General features: G+C 52.9%; 1 protein-coding gene across 1 annotated transcript; it reads left to right on the plus strand.

Annotated features, from left to right (window-relative positions):
• Positions 1 to 15,486: 15,486 nt before the first annotated feature.
• On the plus strand, positions 15,487 to 20,678 carry PODNL1 (podocan like 1). The gene is made up of 9 exons (XM_068980125.1): positions 15,487 to 15,768; positions 16,507 to 16,600; positions 16,887 to 16,951; positions 17,105 to 17,214; positions 17,752 to 17,908; positions 18,253 to 18,368; positions 19,022 to 19,679; positions 20,266 to 20,414; positions 20,528 to 20,678. Exons 1-9 carry the CDS (start codon positions 15,487 to 15,489, stop codon positions 20,676 to 20,678), a joined length of 1,782 nt encoding a protein of 593 aa, XP_068836226.1.
• Positions 20,679 to 20,920: the final 242 nt, after the last annotated feature.

Below are 20,920 nucleotides of genomic sequence, written 5' to 3' on the forward strand. Positions count from 1 at the left end.
GTGCTGACATCCTAACCCCGGAACATGTGACCATGACTTTATGGTGGAAAAAAAAAAAGGAGAGAGAGAGAGATGTAATTAAATTAAGGATCTTGAGGTTATCCTGGATTAGCCCTAAATCCAGTGACCAGTGTCCTTAAAAGAGACAGAAGAGGAGACGCATAGACAGACACACACAAATAGAGAGGAAAAGGCCACGTGGAAACCAAGGCAGGGACTTGGGAGACAGAGCTAGAAACACTGGGAATGGCAAAGATTGCCAGAAACCACTGGAGACTGGAAGAGAGACAAACAAGTAGTTTCCAAAACGAACCAAGCCTGCCAACACCTTGACTTCGGACTTCTAGCCTCCCCAAGTCCAAATAAATAATCTGGACTTCTGAAATGAATCCGTTGCTGCTGTTTAAAGCCATCCAGTGTGTGATCCTTGGTTACAACAGCCCCAGGGGGAAATGAATAACGTATGTGTAGATAAAGCCTGCGGGGGATCCAAGATCTGTTTGCCTATTATTTCAGTAGGAGACTTTTTATCTATTCCCCTCTCTTTTTCTATTTATGCGTTTATGGCTGTGCTAGGTCTCTGATGCTGTGAGTGGGCTTTCTCTGAGTGCGGCAAGCAGGGGGACCTCTCTCTAGATGCGGGGCTCGGGCTTCACATGGTGCCGCAGTAAAGAATCTGCCTACTAGTACAGGAGTCACGGGAAACACAGGTTTGATTCCTGGGTCAGGAAAACCCCCTGGAGAAGGAAATGGCAACCCACTCCAGTATTCTTGCCTGGGAAATCTCGTGCACAGAAGAGCCTGACAGGCTACAGTCCATGGGGTCGCAAAGAGCCGGACACGACTGAGTGACTAAGCACACACATACTCTTGTGGAGCGCAGGCTCTCAAGCTGGGTCTCCGTATTTGTGACTCACCGACTTAGCTGCCCCTAGGCGTGTGAAGTCCTCCGGAACTTATGTACCCTGCATTGGCAGGCAGACTCTCAACTACTGGACCGCAAGAAAGTCCTACTCTTCCCCTCTTCAGTTCAGTTCAGTTCAGTCGCTCAGTCGTGTCCGACTCTTTGCGACCCCATGAATCGCAGCACGCCAGGCCTCCCTGTCCATCACCATCTCCCGGAGTTCACTCAGACTCACGTCCATCGAGTCAGTGATGCCATCCAGCCATCTCATCCCCAGTCGTCCCCTTCTCCTCCTGCCCCCAATCCCTCCCAGCATCAAGAGTCTTTTCCAATGAGTCAATTCTTCGCATGAGGTGGCCAAAGTACTGGAGTTTCAGCTTTAGCGTCATTCCTTCCAAAGAAATCCCAGGGTTGATCTCCTTCAGAATGGACTGGTTGGATCTCCTTGCAGTCCAAGGGACTCTCAAGAGTCTTCTCCAACACCACAGCTCAAAAGCATCAATTCTTCGGTGCTCAGCCTTCTTCACAGTCAAACTCTCACAACCATACATGACCACAGGAAAAACCACAGCCTTGACTAGACGGACCTTAGTCGGCAAAGTAATGTCTCTGCTTTTGAATATACTATCTAGGTTGGTCATAACTTTTCTTCCAAGGAGTAAGCGTCTTTTAATTTCATGGCTGCAGTCACCATCTGCAGTGATTTTGGAGCCCCCAAAAATAAAGTCTGACACTGTTTCTACTGTTTCCCCATCTATTTCCCATAAAGCGATGGGACCAGATGCCATGATCTTCGTTTTCTGAATGTTGAGCTTTAAGCCAACTTTTTCACTCTCCTCTTTCACTTTCATCAAGAGGCATTTTAGCTCCTCTTCACTTTCTGCCATAAGGGTGGTGTTATCTGCATATCTGAGGTTACTGATATTTCTCCTTTTTTCACTGACCACCTGATATGTAAGAGGCCCTGTTCTCGGTCTGGGGACACAGCAGTGACTATGGCCAAGTGCCCACCTCTGTAGAGCTGATACTCAGGTGGGGGAGATGGACAGTGGGCAAATATATAAATCAGGATGTGAGAAATGCCAGGAAGAAGAAACAGTGAAAGGAAAAAAAAAAAAACCTGCTTCTGATCAGGGGATTTGGTGAGGGGGTTCTCTGAGGAAGTGATGTGAAATTGCTAGCTTTGTGGGATGGAGGGCGACAGAGAGTTTTTGCTCTGTTTAATAACTCTGCAGGGAACATTTTTTGCGTGGACATGTCGAGGGCTACGTAAGAAGAGATGGCTGGTCCTCGTGTGTCACAGAGGGGATAATACTGCAGATATTCCACTTATTCCTCTCCCTCCCCCCGATTACCCACCCACCCCCACCTCCTCACCCCATTCCTCCCTTCCTTGCATTCAGGCAGGACCAGGTGATGAATCCTCACCAGTGAGACCGGAGCGGGAGGGTAGATGGTCCCTCTGAGTGGAGGCGCTGAAAAAGTGACAGGGAGTCTCTTCAACTGCTCCAGCCATGCACAGACTGCTGTTCGGGTCCGTGCAGCCTCTGTTGGACTGGATCCCAGAGTGACTCTGGCTCCAACACCCTGCTGCTGACCTGTTGAGACTGTTGTTTAGTCATCGATCTTTGCAGCCGTTTGTTATGTAACATGGTCTTGCCTGCCCCCACCTCTCTCTCTGTTTCTCTCTCTCTATATATATGACCCTTGAATACTGTGGGGGTTGAAGGCCATACCTCTGCAGAGTCAAAAATCCATGTGTAAGTTTACAGTTGACCCTTCAGATTTGAGGTTCTGGATCTGCAGATTTGGCCCATCGTGGTGTGACACTGTTGAAGAAATTCAGTGGAAAAAAATCCATATAAGTGGACCCATGTAGTTCAAGGAAATACATATATATGTATATACACACACAATATTTTACATAAACACACATAATATATATAGCATGTGTGTGTGTGTGTGTGTATATGTAAAGAAACCTGTATGCAGGTCAAGAAGCAACAGTTAAGAGTCGGTTCCAAATTGGGAAAGGAGTACATCAAAGCTATATACCATCACCCAGTTTATTTAACTTATATGCAGAGTACATCATGCAAAATGCTGGACTGGAGGAAGCACAAGCTGGAATCAAGATTGCCTGGAGAAATATCCATAATCTCAGATATTCAGATGACACCACCCTTATGGCAGAAATCGAAGAGGAACTAGAGTCTCTTGATGAAAGTGAAAGAGGAGAGTGAAAAAAACTGGCTTAAAACTCAATATTAAAATAAACAAAGATCATGGCATCCAGTCCCATCACTTCATGGCAAATAGATGGGGAAACAATGGAAACGATGACAGACTATTTTCTTGGGCTCCCAAATCACTACTGATGGGGACTGCAGCCATGAAATTAAAAGACTCTTGCCCTTTGGAAGAAAAGCTATGACAAACCTAGACAGTGTATTAAAAAGCAAAGACATTACTTTGCTGACAAAGATCTGTAAAAGCTATGGTTTTCTACTCGTCATGTGGATGTGAGAGTCGGACCGTAAAGAAGGCTGAGGGCCAAGGAACTGATGCTTTCAAACTGTGGTGTTGGAGAAGACTGAGAGTCTCTTGGACTGCAAGGAGATCAAACCAGTCAATACTAAAGGAAATCAGTCCTGAATATTCATTGGGTTTCCCTGATAGCTCAGTTGATAAAGAACCTGCCTGCAATGCAGGAGATCCCGGTTCAGTTCCTGAATTGGGAAGATCTGCTGGAGAAGGGATAGGCTACCCACTCCAGTATTCTGGCCTGGAGAATTCCATGGACTGTATAGTCCATGGGGTTGCAAAGAGTTGGACACAATTCATTGGAAGGACTGATGCTGAAGCTGAATCTCCAATACTTTGGCCACCTGATATGAACAGTGGACTCATTGGAAAAGACCCTGATGCTGGGAAAGATTGAAGGCAGGGGGAGAAGGGGTTGACAGAGGATGAGATGGTTGGATGGCATCACTGACTCAGTGGACATTGATTTTGAGCAAGCTCCGGGAGATGGTGAAGGACAGGGAAGCCTGGCGTGCTGCAGTCCATGGGGTCACAAAGAGTCGGACATGCGTGAGGGACTAAGCACAGCATGTGCACACACACACACACACACACATATGTATTGTGCATTGTGCTCAGTCGCTCAGTTGTGTCTGACCCTTTGTGACCTCCTAGACTGCAGCCCGCCAGGCTCCTTGGTCCATGGGGATTGTCCAGGCAAGAGTACTGGAGTGGGTTGGCATGCCCTTCTCCAGGGGATCTTCCCAACCCGGGGATTGAACCCAGGTCTCCCGCACAGCAGATGGATTCTTTACCAACTGAGCTACCAGGGAAGCCCAAGAATACTGGAGTGGGTAGCCTATCCCTTCTCCAGGGGATCTTCCCAACCCAGGAACTGAACTGGGGTCTCCTGCATTGCAGGTAGATTCTTTACCAGCTGAGCTACCAGGGAAGCCCACAAATATGTATATGTTTGTGTATATATATATATTATATATAATGTGTATATATAATATTTTATGTATATAAAATATTGTATGTGTTCATATAATGTGTATATATAGTACTTGTGTATATATAATAGTTACTATATATATTTTTTCAAATATACATATCATTTTATGTATGTAAAATCTATATGAATAAGAGGAGATTTAGCATGCTGCTGCTGCTGCTTCTGCTAAGTTGCTTCAGTCATGTCCGACTGTGTGATCCCAGAGATGGCAGCCCACCAGGCTTACCCATCCCTCGGATTCTCCAGGCAAGAACACTGGAGTGGGTTGCCATTTCCTTGAAGAGTTGACTTGTGTGATTATGGAGGATGAGAAGCCCCCAAGCTGTGGTCTGGAAGCTGAGGACCCAGGAAAGCTGGTGGCATTATTCCAGCTTCAGTCCTGAGGACTAGGGAAGCTGACAGCGCACCTCTGAGTCCTGGGGCAAGAGAAGACCAATGTCCTAGGTCAAGCAGGCAGGATGAGAGAAAACCCATGGTTGTCTCCTTCCTCCATCTTTTGTTCTGCTCAGGGATGATGCAGAATGAATGATGCCCAGGCACAGTGGGGAGGGTCATCAGGTTTACTGAGTCCACTGATTCCAACACTAAGCTCCTCTGGAAACACCCTCACAGATGTGCACAGCAAGAATATTTAATCTGGGTATCCCATGACCCAGTAAAATGTTATCATGTGATTTTATATTTGACATCTACAATGAACCATCACCAACCAGTACATGGCAGGCACATCTTCAGGTGTTTTTTTTTTTAATTAATTAATTACATTATTTATCTTTGTGCTGGGTCTTCATTGCTGCACTCAGTCTTTCTCTAGCCACATTTCATGGGCTCCTCACTGTGGGGGCTTCTCTTGTTGCAGAGCATGGGCTAGGGTCCACAGGCTTCAGTAGTTGAGGCACGTGGGTACAATAATTGTGGCTCTCGGGCTCTAGAGCACAAGCTTAGCAGTCGTGGCGGCACAGGCTTAATTACCCCACAGCAAGTGGGATCTTCCTGGACCAGGGATCGAGCCCATGTCCCCTGCATTGGCAGGCAGATTCTTTTATCACTGGACCATCAGGGAAGTCCAATATCTTCCGTTTTACCAGATACTTTCAGGTTCCTTTCTGAGCCTCCTTCTCCATGGCCGTCGAGGGCTTCTCTTTCACCCACACCTCAGACCTAAGCATCCTTCAAGGCCCTCCCTTTGACTCCCTTCTCTTCCCCTTCTACGTGTTTTTCTTGGCGAACAGCATCCATGCTATGTCTCCAATTGTCACCTCTGTGGATATCTCCCATGTCCACTAGGATTCGGTTCAGTTATTAAAAGTGTGTGTGTGTGGGGGGGGCTTCCCTGGCAGTCCAGCGGTTAGGATGCTATACTTCCAATGCAGGGGTGCAAGTTCAAGCCCCGGTCAGGAATTAAGGTTCCACATGCTGTGCAGCCAAATAAGTAAATAATTTTTTTTAAAAAAAGGATGGGTGGGTGGGTAGGGGACACAATTCTAAGTCACCTGTGAAACCAAATATATATATATATATATATATATATATACACACACACATATATATGGAATTTCAAGAACACAAAACTAAATGATAATAAAAACATTACATATAAAAACTTGTGAAATGCAACCAACATAGAACCTCAGAGGAAATGTTAGACCCTGGTGGTCCAGTGGTTAGGACTCTGCCCTTCCACTGCAGGTAGTACAGACTCCATCCCTGGTCGGAGACCTAAGATGCCGCAAAAACGCAGGCTGCGTCCCTTCCTCCCTGCCAAAAGGGGTGAGGGGTTGAGAGGGAGAAAAAATAAAAATAAGAAATATAAAGAAAGTTTAAAATCCAAAATAAAAATGGCTAACCAAGAGAGAGATCTATTTTTCTCTCCTGGTCAAGATAACTGGTGTTGCTTATGTGTAAAGGCCTGAAATTCCATGGGCTGTTTTGACCTTCTTGACCCTCACAGGGCCCCCTCTAAGACTTCAGTGTAAATTTCTCCACTTTTGCCAGATATGCACCCCCACCCCAACCACCTGACTCATTTCTCTATGAGCCAGAGCAGCCGTCCCCCATCTGGTCCTTGCCCTAATGCGTTTTACCTCTCCGGCAGCCAGAAATTATTCAAACAAGCCAATCACATCCTCGGAAGGGAACCAGAGGTTAGCCCACTCTTTTGTCACTATCAAGGTCGTCTCCTTGCAGCCCCTGCTTCTTGACTCTGCTCCTGAGTGCACCCCCACCTGGTGGCTCAGTGTCTTCCTCGACTTCCGGCCTGTGAGTATGTGTGACCAATTAACTGAGGATGATCTCATCTATCCTGTTGGGTACCATATGTTGGGCTCTCATGTGTTTGCACCATTTAGGGCATGTGATCCCTCTTTCTCCAACAGGGCCAACAGGAGGGGATTAAAACATTGGTCAGTTCATGGACAGCACAGTCTTCCATGGTATGTGAGATCCAGTTTCCTTCTATGATATCTTGTTGCTCCACCATTTGAAGCTTCTAGTCCCAAGGCAGTGTCATGGCCCAAGACAGCTGATGGCACATTTATGTTCCATCAGAAAATAAGAAGGCACCCTCCTTTCCTCAAAGTTGTACCTATCACTTCTGCTTACACAGCCATATGGCCATGTCTAGGCTTCCCAGGTGGTGGCAGTGGTAAATAATCCACCTGCCAATGCAGGAGATGCAAGAGACTCAGGTTCAGTCCCTGGTTGGGAAGATCCTGTGGAGGAGGAAATGGCAACCCACTCCAGTATTCTTGCCTGGAAACTCCCATGGGCAGAGGAGCCTGGCTGACTGCAGTCCATGGGGTCGCAAAGTCAGACACGACTGAGCACAGTACAGCAGCAAGGCCTTGTCTACCTGCAAGGGAACCTGGGAAATGTAGTATTTTATTCCAGGCAGCCATAAGGCCTGGCTAAGTACCAGTTAGTTTTATGGATTGGGTGCAGATCCTGAGGGGCTTATCAATCAGATGAAGGCTGATTGAGGAGTTTGGCCTTAGCCTGTGAGTCAAGACTGGATGCCATTCGAGGATGAGGAGGGGCAGGCGCAAGGTATGCCTTGGGATCATTAACTGGTACTGAGTTAAGACCCCTCCTTTCCTCTTCTCATTGGGAAACTACATTTTCCATCAGTTTCTTGCTCCCTCCCACATCAACCGTGCCCCTTCTTCCCCCCAACCCAAAATGACACTAGATCAAGACTTTCCTGGTGGTCCAGTGCCTAAGATTCTATGCTCCCAGGGCAGGGGGGCCAGGGTTCAATCCCTGGCTGGGGAACTTGATCCCACATGCCAAGACTAAAGGATCCTGTATGCTGCAAGTAGAGATCTCGCGTACTGCCCCTGAGACCCGGCACAGCCAAATAATAAATAAATAATTTTTTAATTTTAAAAAAGTGTTGAAAAACAAAATGAGATCAGATTGCTGCCCTAGCTCCCACGGTGTTCCTGCAACTATCTTTTGTCCCCCTGATCCCACAGTCCTTCTTACTCTGAGATCACAGCCCCAGGAAAACCAAGAGACATCAACACCCCCTCTTCATGCAAACATCCCCACACATACAGACACAATCCTACATGCATTTTGATTCTGCCAGGCTCCACATTGGTAGACCGACCATACTCCTTTATCACCCCTGTAGAACTCCCTCTTGGGCAGGGCAGAGCTGGGATGGGCTGAACCGGGCTGGGCACAGCACAGTACAGAGAAGGGGGTTTGTTGCAGGAAGATAAGGCCTGTGGGTCATTTACAAGAGTGGTGGTTATATTCCCCACCAATCATCACATTCCATCTGTCTAGCCACAGGGACTGATTCCAGATGGACATGTGACCAATGCTAGGCCAATGACGTGTAACCTTGGGGGTTTCAGCTGGACTAAAGCTGGGGATATCTTGGCACCACACAGAGAAGCCTGCTGGTAGAGCTGAGAGGTACAGAGAGTTTCCATACTGAAGATGTCATTTGAGCCCCTGTGTTGTAGGAAGGGGGAGGCCCCCCTACAGGGCCCCAAGAGCGGGCTCTTGTCTAACACTCGGAAAAGAATTGTCCGAGGAGACACGTGCTGACAAAGCAAGAGATTTTATTGGAAAGGGCACCTGGGTGGAGAGCAGTAGGGTAAGGGAACCCAGGAGAACAGCTCTTAGATCCTGGACAAATTGATAAGATCCATCTGGTTTTTTAACAGGCAAGATTGGAGTAGTGCAGGGAGGCTCACAGGTGATTAGAATTCCAGGGCCTCGGTATTTGTTAACTAATGGTCTAAGACCCTCAAGAGCTTTTGGGTTTAAGGGATATTGTCTTTTCCAGGGGTAGGAGCATTTGGCCTCAGAAGAATCTTTACTGGTGGAACGTTTATGGCTAGACCAGGGCTGGAGACATCCCACACCTGGGGATTGACCTCATCTAAGAAAGGGACAGACTCCTCCTTTTCTACACCTGACTGTAAATATTCAGACAACAAGCAAAGGACATTATCGACTTCTAGCTTTCCCCAAGTCACTCTGGTCTGGAGGCGGCAAAGAAGTTCTCTCCCCAGTAGGGGAGCAGGGCAACTAGGGATGTATAAGAAGGGGTGGGTTCCTTGCCAATTGCCCACCTTACAATGGAGGGGCTTAGTAAAATTTTGGCGTTGGGGTTTTCTATCTACCCCTCTCACCATTTTAGTCTGGGCGTCTAAAGGTCCTAATCGGAAAGGAAGAACAGAGAAGGCAGCCCCCATGTCTAAAAGAAAGCTCACATCCTTACCTTCTGTTTGTAGTCACCCGGCGGGGCGGTCGAGAGGAGTGACCTGGACCTCACCATCTGCGGGGGATTCTCAAGCCACTGGGCACCGTCAGTCCGGTAGCCCAGGACGAACACGGAAAGTGAAAGTGAAGTCGCTCAGTCGTGTCTGACTCTTTGGGACCCCGTGGACTGTAGCCCACCAGGCTCCTCTGTCCACGAGCTTCTCCAGGCAAGAGTACTAAGGGAGCAGCGATATGGGCACTCCCTTTCCCAATGCCCATCCTCTTTGCAACAGGCACACTAGGTGCGTCTCAGCCGCGGTGGATTGTTAAGATCCCTTTTTCTTCTTTGCTTTCCCCGGGACTCTCGCGTAGTGGCAGGCTGAATCAAGGCCAGGATTTCAGCCTGTTGTTGGGCCAAGGCCTGGGTCTGCCTATTCTCCTATCTTTTCGGGCTTCCTTTTGCTCCCTTTTTGCTTCCTCCTCCCGGTCCCTGTTCAAAAACACCCTATTTGCCTCCTCCACCCAACCGGAAATTGGGGTCTCTGGTCCTTTTCCTAATTTTTGTAATTTTCTCCTTATGTCTGCGGCTGCCTGGGTTATGAAGGAATGGGCCAACAAAACTCTTCCTTCCATACTCTTTAGATCTGTCTCGGTAACGTTTTTAAAGGCTTCTGTGAGTCTGCCCAAAAAAAGAGCTGGATTTTCATCTTCTTCCTGTGTAAGCTCTTTTATTATAATTAACAACCTTTCGGACACCCTGGGTCATTTCCTGTAGTAGGCAAGTAATGAGGTGTCTTAAGGATTCCTTTCCTGCCCTTGTAGTAGGATCCCAGTCTGGCTCTGGAATTGCCTCTTCGGCAGGGGCCAGACTGACATCTGCCCGCTGTCTCTCATCAGCCACTTTTCTAGCCTGATCTAGGTTTCGAGCTTTTTCCTCATCATTACAACACCAGGTGAGGATGACCATTATATCCCTCCAGGTGAGGAAGCAGTTAAGGCTAAGACGCTCAAATTTATCCTTAAATTTTGGGGGGGTTCTCAGCATATGAGCCCAGTTGTTCCTTGCATGGGGTAATGTCTTGCACAGAGAACAAACCATGAACGTGCGTAGCTCCCCCCCTCCCCGTCTGGTACCTCTCTTAGGGGGCAGATTTTGTCTGAGGATGACCTTTCCTTCTGTGGAGGACGAAGCTTACCTCCTGATGGTAACCCCATGGGGGAGGGGACATATGGAGGAGGAGCGGAGGCGACTGTGAGTGACTTCCCTTCAGATCTCATAACTTCCGGGCCCAGCCTCCTGACTTCCGGGCCTAGCCTCCTGACTTCCGGGTCCAGGCTCGTGACCTCCGGGCGTGTCTGACCCTCCTTTCCTCTTGACCTCCTCTGCTGAAGCGGGGGAGGTCAAGACAGTCAAGGGGATCTGTTTCAGACCTGGCTAAAAGGATTTTGGAAGAGCATTTATCAAAGTCCTCAAGCTTATATTTTCCCTTTTTTCGGAATCCTGGTAGAGGGCCATAAAGGCCTGGACACAGGGAACCTCCTTGTATTTACCCTCGCGATTGCAGTATAGACTGGGCTGTAAAATGGTGTTGTATCCAAGTGATCCCGACTGGGGCCATTTTTCCCCTCCTCCCAGGGAGTAAGTAGGCCAGTATTGAGTACAGTATTTGATAAGTTTTTTCTTTTTTAGCCCTTCCAGTTGGTATCCCTCCCAGTGGCCCAAAAGACAACCCAGCGGGGTGTCTAAAAGGAAGCTAGGCTTATTTCCCATTTTAGCGATGGTATAGTTTATATCTGGTTCCCAGGAGACCAGTATTGGGGTGGATGCCCCTATATCTGACTCTAGAGAGATTGTAAGCTCTTTCCTGGTCCCAAATTGCCTGATTGTATATGCGCCAAAGGAAATGTTCAGTAGTAAGCACAATCAATGGGGCTGTAGGGCTGGTCCCGAAAGGTGAATTAACCCCTAAGGATGTGTCCTAGGGTGTTGATTTTCACCCAAGACCAGGGGCGACTATACTGAACCCCGTCAATCACTTCCACGTGGAAGCACTCAGCCAAATGCTCAATTAAACAGCTGAATTTATAGAAACAGGGCACCCGATGGAGGGCTTCTAATGCCCGATTGTCTCCCCAAGAACAAAAAGCACAGTTAATGGGGAGCAGAGAGCATAGCCTCTCAGAAAATCTCTTGCAAAGACCCAGCACTTCAGGTCCCAGTATTGACAGACTGAGTAAATGGAAATAACTTGGATCTTCAAAGAGAGGAAAAGAGGCCAGGCTGAGAGAGAAGGAGTGGGAAGAGACAAAGGTCTAAGAGTGGGGGAGAGAAAGAAGAAAAAACGTCTCCTGCCACCTGCAGATACCCAGGCATTATGGGACTTTTCCCTTGGCCTCCAGAGAAGGGAGGAATGGAACTCAGCCCTACCAGAACCGAAATTCAAGTTCTCTGCCAAGAGGAGGTGATCAGTCTCCAATCCTCAGCTCAGACTGAGGCCCTTCAACCAGATTCCTGCATCTAGGACGGGGAGACAGGAAAAATAGGGTAGGCTAGGATAGGTTGAAAGGAGGGGTGAGATAAAAGGGGTCAACAAAATCTGTTGTTCCTTACCCATTTGGGGCACCCTGGCCAGTTGTCTGTGTCAAGAGACCAGGGACAAACGAGTCCAATTTGCGGCCACTGGGTCAGACCCATTGGCAGGCGAGCTGGTCCCGGAGTACCCGAGCGGTCTGGATGTCAGCCCCAGTAAAACTGGGGGTGTCCCTTCATAGTCGCCAGTTGTTGTAGGAAGGGGAAGGCCCCCCCTACAGGGCCCCAAGAGCGGGCTCTTGTCTAACACTCGGAAAAGAATTGTCCGAGGAGACGTGCTGACAAAGCAAGAGATTTTATTGGGAAGGGCACCCGGGTGGACAGCAGTAGGGTAAGGAAACCCAGGAGAACTGCTCTGCCGCGTGGCTCACAGTCTCGGGTTTTATGGTGATGGGATTAGTTTCCGGGTGGTCTTTGGCCAATCATTCTAATTCAGGGTCTTTCCTGGTGGCGCACGCATTGCTCAGCCAAGATGGATGCTAGCGAGAGGGATTCTGGGAAGTGGACAGACACACGGTTTCTCCTTTCGACCTTTCCCGAACTCTTCCAGTTGGTGGTGGCTTATTAGTTCCGTATTCCTTATCAGGATCTCCTGTTATAAAACAACTCATGCAAATGGTTACTATGATGCCTGGCCAGGGTGGGCGGTTTCAATCAGTGTGCTTCCCCTAACACCTGGACCCAGCTATGCCTGAAGGACACCCCTTCAACATTTCTATTCATGAGTTAATAAATACCTTGGTTTGTATTCGTTAGTTTGGCTTGATTCTCTATTCCTTTGCCTCTTTAAGAGTTTCCTGCCAGAAGCTCACATATTAATAGTCTGGTCCTCATTGTTACGTCCCTGTGGCTAGGATCAGTTCAGTAGTTCTGACCAGTTGCGTTCAGTAGCGTTTTATTTACGCTATTACTCTCTAATTACTCTGTTACGGAGACTAAGAAGCTGCTACACAAGGTCCAAGCTAGTGCTTGTCAGTCCCACATGGAGAACTCGGAGCCCTGTGTTCTCTTCTGGTTGAAGCTAAACCTTGTCTTCTAGCCCTGAGCGTCCCATTTCCGGAGGCCACGCAGTTCTAGGAAACATGGTAAATGACTACCTCTTTGGGTCCAAGTTTCTTCTGTAAAAGAGGGATTAATAATACAGACACCCTCTCTGTGTCCATCATTCTTCCACATCATGGTCCTTTCTTCCCACTGACCTGATGCACTTCACTTCCATCACCCCATGACCTGACAAAAATCCTCTGTAGCTGGTTCTGTCTGGGGCTTACCATGCCCTCCTCGGGCCACACCAGCAAACATCTCATATCTCTTTATTAAAAAAAATATTTATTTGTATTTGGCTGCTCTGGATCTTGTTGCCCCACAAGGGAGTTTCAGTGTCATGTGGGATCTCTCCTCATGGCCCTAGAGTGCTGGTGCTCAGTAGTTCTGGCTCATTTCCTTTGCTGCCCTGTGGCATGTGGGATCTTAGTACCCTGACCAGGGATTGAACCTGTGTCCCCTGCATTGCAAGGCGGATTCTTAACCACCAGATCACCAGGGAAGTCCCTAATATTTCTTTAGGGGTGGAGCCTGCTCTACCCAAACCGCCAGGGAATTCAGGTCCCTTGGGGGTAGCCCTCAACCAGCGACCAATGGAGGGAGTTGGAGGATCAATACGTCAGCTCTCTCACCTCTGCTGTGGGGTGACTCTGATCTCCCAGGGCTCCCTTGCAGGACTGAGCTCCAGCTGCCTGCAGTGAGAATTTGTTTGATTATGAGAATGACCAACCATCCCAGTGTGCCCAGGACTGAATGTTCCTGGGATGCAGGATTTTGAGAGCTGAAGTTGACAAGTTCCAGGGCAAGTTGCTTACTCCAGTGATATCTCATCAATTACTGACTGCTTCCTTCCTTCCCTCTGCCACACCCCTGCTCCCCTACAGCTGCTGTTTCTGAGGTGATGGCACTAAATCTTTATCTCCGTCTGTTTTGGAGAGACCCCAACCTCCATCAGGCCCTTTAAGCAGCCCATCAGCCACTCCCACCCAAGCTGAGCGTTTTTGGGTCAGTTGCTTAGTTTTTTCCTTCCCACTATCTGGTTTTCGTCTTGTGACAGCCTCTTTTCTTAAAAATAAATAAATAAATAAATACATTTTATTTATTTGGCTGCTCTAGGTCTTAGTTGTGGCATGTGAACTCTCAGTTGCGGCACATGGGACCCAGTTTCCCTATCAGAAAGCAAATGAGGGCCCGGCACATTGGGAGCTCAGAGTCTCAGACACTGGACCGCTAGGGAAGTCCCTGTCTGGTGACAGTCTTTTGAAAAAGGATCTTCTGTCATCTTCATGTTATGTGTGGGAAAGCAGAGGTTTGGGCAGGGAGATGCCTTGTCTGAAGTCTTGCCGTTAAGTGGCACGTCTCGGAGGATGGGACCTGGGGCAGAGTTGGGTTTCCTCACCCCTCGGCACACACTGCCACTCTGCTGTTGAGGGTCTGGTATGTGCTAGGTGCTATCTTACCTTTGTCTTTTTTTTTTTAATTCATGCATTTGGATTTCCCTGGTGGCTCAGTGGCAAAGAACCCGCCTGCCAATGCAGGAGATGCAGGTTCGATCCCTCGGTTGGGAAGATCCCCAGTATTCTTGCCTGGAGAATCCCATGGACAGAGGAGCCTGGCAGGCTCCAGTTCGTAGAGTCACAAAGAGTCGGACATGCCCGAGCGACCAAGCACGTGAACACATTCAAGCATTTGTTTGGCTGCGCTGGGTCTCAGTTGCAGCACATGGGATCTAGCTCCTTGACTGGTAATCGAGCCCGGCCCCTGCGTTGACAGCACAGAGTCTTAGCCACTGGACCACCAGGGAAGTCACCTCTCTCATCTCCTTCTTATGCATTATCTTATTGAATCCTTACCCCACTCAGGAGGGCAAGACAACCACTCTCCCACTTTACAGAGTGGGAAACCAAGGCCCGGAGAGGCGGCAGAGCCCAGGTTCAAGCCCAGGCAGGCTGCCACTGAGCGCACATCCTTAACCACACGGCTGGTGCCTCAATACTTGTAATTTCCTCTTGGCCGCAGCAGCTGTGGCCATTTGGGTACAGGGGGAGTCTAGCTGCCAGTGAGTCCAGCTGGCAGAGGGGAGGAGGGGCCCAGATAGCAGGCCTGACTGGGAGCACCCCAGGCTGGTGTCTGGACCGGCAGGCTGAGCCCGGGCCTGCCCTGGCCCTTGCTCCTTGGGGACCCTCCTGTGCCCTGAAGTGTCCTCCACTCCTCTGCCCCCACCCCTACTCCTGCGGTCGGCCCAAATACCAGACAGGGCGAATCTCAGCTTTCCCCCAAGCATTCCTCGCTCCTGTGGCCCGGCCCAGGCTGGCCGAGGTTACGCAAGCAGAGCTGGGGTGGTTGGGGGAGGCGGGTGGGACCAAGGGGATGGGCTGGCCGGTCCTCACCACCCCATCCGGTGCCTGCCCGCCCTCCGCAGGGCGGGGAAAGGGTGGGCCAGCTCCCCCGAGCCCCTGAGGGAACAGGCTGGGGGGGAGGAGGGGGGTTTGTGTGAGATGGGGGGCGGCGGCGGCCACAGCACAACCTCCAGAGGTGACCGCCTGGTTTCCATTAAGGAACTCTGGTCAGCAGTTCGGGCGAGACGGCAGAGCGGGGCTGGCTATGGTAAGGTGGGGCGGGGGTGGGTCTGAGGGTGGGGCCTGCCTGTCTGCTGCACACCCCCCACCAGGCGGGGATGCTTCCGTTGCCATGGTGACCCGGTGCCCAGTCTGGGGACACCCTGACCTGTCCCTCAACTCCCAGCGACTGAGCCTATTGCTGCTGCTTCTGCTGCTGCCTGGCCCCCCACCCGCCCTTGGCATGGAGGATGACGCCTCCTTCCCCCACCTGGGGGAGAGCTCCCAGCCCCCACCCCGGGCCTGCCCCCCACGCTGCTCCTGCCCCCGGCCCGACACGGTGGACTGCGACGGCCTGGACCTCCAGGTGTTCCCGGACAACATCACCAGGGCTGCTCAGCACCTCTCCCTGCAGGTGGGGCCGGCGTGTGGGTGCAGCGCGGCTCCCAGGGTGGACGGGGAGCCTGCAGAGTGCCGGGGTTGGGGGTGCGGGGTCCCTGTGCAGGGGTGAGGAGCTGAGCCTGTGGGTCGTGACACAGATGGGAGTTGGTCTTGATGAGCACATAAGGGTCTGTGCAGGAGTCAGGTGAGAGGAGGTGGGGGGCACAGATGCCATAAGTGGGAGGGGCTAAGGGGTGTCTGAGGGGTCAATGTCTGCTGATTAAGGGGCTGCTTGAGGTCAAGTGTAATGAGGCATCCCGGGTCACTTGTAGGGGTGGATGGGGCGTTGGGGGTCAGTGTCTTTTTGTTACGGGGTTGTTACAAAGTAATGCCTTTGGGATCAAGTACAGGGTGAAGGTTCAATGGTAAAGAACCCTCCTGCCAAGCAGGTGATGGGAGATGGGAGTTCAATCCCTGGGTCAGGAAGATCCCCTAGAGGAGGGCATGGCAACCCACTCCAGTATTCTTGCCTGGAGAAACCCATGGACAGAGGGACAGAGGGACTTGGTGGGGTAGTCCACGGGGTCAGAAAAAAGTCGGATATGACTGAGCGACTCAACAACAACAAACAACAGGGTGAAAGGGTGTGGAGGCTTCCTGCTTAGGCTGTCGGGAAGCTGAGAAGCAGGGCTTGCAAGGGCCATCTGTTGAGGGCTCAGAGTCACAGGGGTCAGGGTGTGAATGTCGCCCCCAACCCCGGCCTGCCCTGCAGAACAATCAGCTCCAGGAGCTCCCCTACAACGAGCTGTCACGTCTCAGCGGGCTGCGGACCCTCAACCTCCACAACAACCTCATCTCCTCTGAGGGTGAGTTGGGGGGACAATGGGAGGAGGCCCCTCCACAGCCTGGTCCCCGCTGCCCTCTCCCTCCCCAGCTAGGTCTGTGGGCAGCTCTGCGGCAGTTCCCAGAACTGCCCTTTGCTGAGCAGGATGGAAACTCAGAGAATAGGGGGCGGGGGCTGTGGCTTTTGAGGACACAGCGGGGGCGGGGCCTGGAGGAGCCTCTGCCAGCCTCCAGGCTGGATGGGAACACAGGCTGCCCCCGCCCTCGCCACCGCCAGGAGGGTCCCCTCACTGCCCACCTCACGCACAGGCCTGCCCGACGAGGCCTTCGAGTCGCTCACACAGCTGCAGCACATCTACGTGGCCCACAACAAGGTGGGCACCCTGCCACGCCCCCACCCCGCCCCAGGCAGGGCCCAGCAAGGGCGCAGCCAGCTGGGGTCCCACAGCACTGAGTGGAGGTGGGCGGCAGGCGGGGAGGGGCAGGACGGGTGTGCCACTGGGACCACTGCGGCTGTGCTCCCGCAGCTCTCTGTGGCCCCCCAGTTTCTGCCCCGCTCCCTCCGGGTTGCTGATCTGGCTGCCAACGAAGTGACTGAGATCTTCCCGCTCACATTTGGGGAGAAGCCGGCGCTCAGGTATAGCCCCTGGCCCAGCCCAGGCCCCGCTGGGACTTGTGTAGGCCTGGGGTCACTCTGTACCTTGGGGTCTGACGGGTCATGAGCCAACCCTGGAGAATTTCAGACTGGAGCAGAGTGCACACACTCACACACTCCACACACACACACACTCGCATATACCCACACATTCACACAGGCATTCACACACTCATTCACACACATTCACTCAACCCACCCACCCACTCACACACACCATACACTCAACACACACACACACTCACATACTCACTCAAACTCACACATACACTCAACACACACACACACCACTCCCACACATACACACACATACAAACATTCACACATACTCACACTCAAACTCACACGTACACTCAACATTCACTCACACAGTCACACCCACCCACACAGATCACACCCATACCACTCCCACACACACAGACACTCCCACACACACGTTCTGAAGCCTGCCCTGAGCTGGGGCACAGGGTGGCGGGGAGGCCGGGGCCGGGCTGGTGGCAGGAGCCTGGCTCCCCTCAGGTCCGTGTACCTCCACAACAACCAGCTGAGCAACGCCGGCCTGCCCCCTGACGCCTTCCGCGGCTCTGAGGCGGTGGCCACCCTCAGTCTCTCCAGCAACCAACTCAGCTACGTGCCGCCCAGCCTGCCACCCTCGCTGGAGCGGCTCCATCTACAGGTGCCCCCTCCGCCCGACCACCCCCACGTCCCCACTCCCCTCAGGGCCCTGCACCTCCGTCCTGGGGGGCTCTTTGTCATCCCAGCAGTCCCTGCAGGTGCCCCCTCCGCCCGACCACCCCCACGTCCCCACTCCCCTCGGGGCCCCGCACCTCTGTCCTGGGGGACCCCTTGTCATCCCAGCAGTCAAAAGTGTCTTTGGGTCCTTTCCTCTGGCATGGGTGCTCACGGGCTCTCTCTGAGCAGCCTTGCTCAAAAGAACACTTTGTGCCTTGCTCAGGAGCCCCCGTGGCTCCCTACTGCCCTCAGCCCTGGACCCTGTCTCATTCTCTCCTCCCTTCCCAGAACAACCTTATCTCCAAGGTGCCCCGAGGAGCCCTGAGCCGCCAGACCCACCTCCGTGAGCTTTACCTTCAGCACAACCAGCTGACAGACAGTGGCCTGGATGCTACCACGTTCAGGTGGGGCCTGGATCAGGGGTTTGGGGGTGTAGGCTCATGCTGGCAGTAGGGTCTGAGGACTTAGAATCTGGGAGCCCCAGCCCTCCATTTCACCATCCCCCCCTTATGGCCAATTCAAGGCCTCATTTGGTGTGTGCCTACCGTGTACCGGGCTTGGCCAAGCACCTGGCCTCCAACCAGCTGGTGCCTTGGTCTTATTACCCAACATCACAGCTGCCACATGAAGATCTCAGACCCAGAACTCTGACCTAGTCACCCCAGACTTACTTCCTGCCCAGATCTCTCAGCTCGTCACCCCCAAATTGAAATCTCCACCTTACATCTCTCAGGTGTGTGCTTGCATGCTCGGTCATGTCTGACTCTTTGCAACCTTGTGGAGTGTAGCTCATCAGGCTCCTCTGTCCATGGGCTCTCCCAGACAAGAATACTAGAGTAGGTTGCCATTTCCTTCTCCAGGGGATCTTCCTGACCCAGAGATTGAACCTGCATCTCCTCCTCCCCTGGCAGGCAGGGTCTGACCACTGAGCTACCTGGAAAGCCCAGACATCTCTCAGGACAGCTCCTCAACTCTCCCCACCCCAACCTGCCCTGCAGTATCCATCTGGGGCCTCCACTCTGGATGCCCAGCCTGACGCCACCTTTCTCTCTGTCAGCAAGCTGCACCGCCTGGAGTACCTGGACCTGTCCCACAACCAGCTGGCTGCGGTGCCCGCTGGCCTGCCCCGCACCCTGGCCGTGCTGCATCTGGGCCGCAATCGCATCCGCTGGGTGGAGGCAGCCCGGCTGGGTGGCCTGCGGGGCCTGCGCTACCTGCTACTGCAGCACAACCAACTGGGGGCCACGGGGCTGCCAGCCGGAGCGCTGCGGCCACTGCGGGGCCTACACACGCTGCACCTCTACGGCAACAGGCTGGACCGAGTGCCCCAGGCGCTGCCCCGCCGCCTGCGGGCCCTGGTGCTGCCCCACAACCGTGTGGCCGCGCTGGGCGCCCGTGACCTGGCCTCCACACCCCGACTGGCCGAGCTCAACCTGGCCTACAACTGCCTGGCCAGCGCCCGCGTGCACCTCCGGGCTTTCCGCCGGCTGCGGGCCCTGCGCAGCCTCGACCTGGCTGGCAACCAGCTGACCCAGCTGCCCTCCGGCCTGCCCGCTGGCCTGCACACACTTCGGCTGGAGCGCAACCAGCTGCGGGTCCTCGAGCCGGAGCCGCTGACTGGCCTGCACCAGCTTCAGGAGCTCAGTTTGGCACATAACCGACTGCGTGTGGGTGGCATTGGGCCTGGCACCTGGCATGAGCTGCAAGCCCTGCAGGTCAGGGGCAGGCTGGTTGGCCATACTATCCACAGGGCAGCTCCTTCACCCCTCTGCCTGCTTGGCCAGCTCTTCCCCTGGAAAGCCTTGAGATGCTAGAAAGAAAGTCCCCACTGTAGGTAGGCCAGCCCTGGGATGCCACGCCCTCCTCCAGGAGATCTTCCTGGCCCAGGGATGGAACCCGGGTCTCCTGCATTGCAGGCAGATTCTTACCGTCTGAGCCACCAGGGAAGAATGGGGTTGGCCCCAAAGTTCATTAGGCTTTTCCGTAAGATGTTATGGCAAAACCCGAAAGAACTTCTGGGTCAACCCAACACTGTCTGTGAGTGATCGGCTGCATCAGTGGCCCCCATGGCAGGGACCCTGTCTGGGCCCCCGTCACCTAGAATGAGGCCTGCCCCAGAAGGGACTCAGTTTACCTCTGTGGAGGGCAGGACTTGGCAGCCACAAAGCAGGTGGGGGGAGGGGGCAGAAGAACCAGGCTGGGTGTACATGAGGGCCCGGCAAGGGAGCAGGTTGGGGCTTGGCCGAACAGGTGGCCCAGGGCCTGGGGCCACCACGGCGCCATCTCTGCTTGCCTGCCCAGGTGCTGGACCTCAGCCACAATGAGCTGTCCTTCGTGCCCCCTGACCTACCCGAGGCCCTGGAGGAGCTGCACCTGCAGGGCAACCGCATTGGCCACGTGGGCCCTGAAGCCTTTCTCAGTACACCACGCCTGCGTGCCCTCTTCCTCAGGTACCCTGGGGGTGGCCGGGTTAGGCAACTCCAGGTACACAGGGCAGGGCTGTGGGCGGGCCCAGGGGGGCCTCTCCCCAGGAACATGCCCTCACACCCGTCTCGCGGTCCAGGGCCAACAGGCTTCACATGACCAGCATTGTACCTGAGGCCTTCCTGGGCCTCCTGCACCTGCGCGTAGTGGACACGACGGGGAACCCTGAGCCTGTCTTGGTCCACCTGCCGCCCACAGCCCCACGCCAGCCACGGGCAGCAGTCCCCTGAGCCTCGAGGAGCCCGGTAGAATGGCCCAGATCCCTGAGGCTCTGCTGGGCTATGGACTAAGGAGACAGCGCCCACCTGGGGCCTCGACCTGGCTCTCCTGGGCCTGGAGGGCTGGGCCCACCCGTCCTGTGCTGGCAGGGACACTGGGAGGGGCCACCACCCAGACACCCAGGGAGCCCAGGAGACTGGAGCAGACCACGTGCACACTGGGCGTACAGGCAACTCGGGCCCTGCTGGACGCT

Source organism: Capricornis sumatraensis, chromosome 9, assembly GCF_032405125.1.
Source record: "Capricornis sumatraensis isolate serow.1 chromosome 9, serow.2, whole genome shotgun sequence".
In the NCBI taxonomy this organism is placed as follows: Eukaryota; Metazoa; Chordata; class Mammalia; order Artiodactyla; family Bovidae; genus Capricornis; species Capricornis sumatraensis.

What these genes read in the sequence shown, in the direction of transcription:
- PODNL1 (XM_068980125.1), top strand. Translation starts at nt 15,487, where the DNA reads ATGGTGACCCGGTGCCCAGTCTGGGGACACCCTGACCTGTCCCTCAAC. An exon ending in TCTACGTGGCCCACAACAAG is followed by an intron (nt 16,952 to 17,104) that starts GTGGGCACCCTG and finishes GTGCTCCCGCAG; the next exon opens with CTCTCTGTGGCCCCCCAGTT. An exon ending in GGGGAGAAGCCGGCGCTCAG is followed by an intron (nt 17,215 to 17,751) that starts GTATAGCCCCTG and finishes GGCTCCCCTCAG; the next exon opens with GTCCGTGTACCTCCACAACA.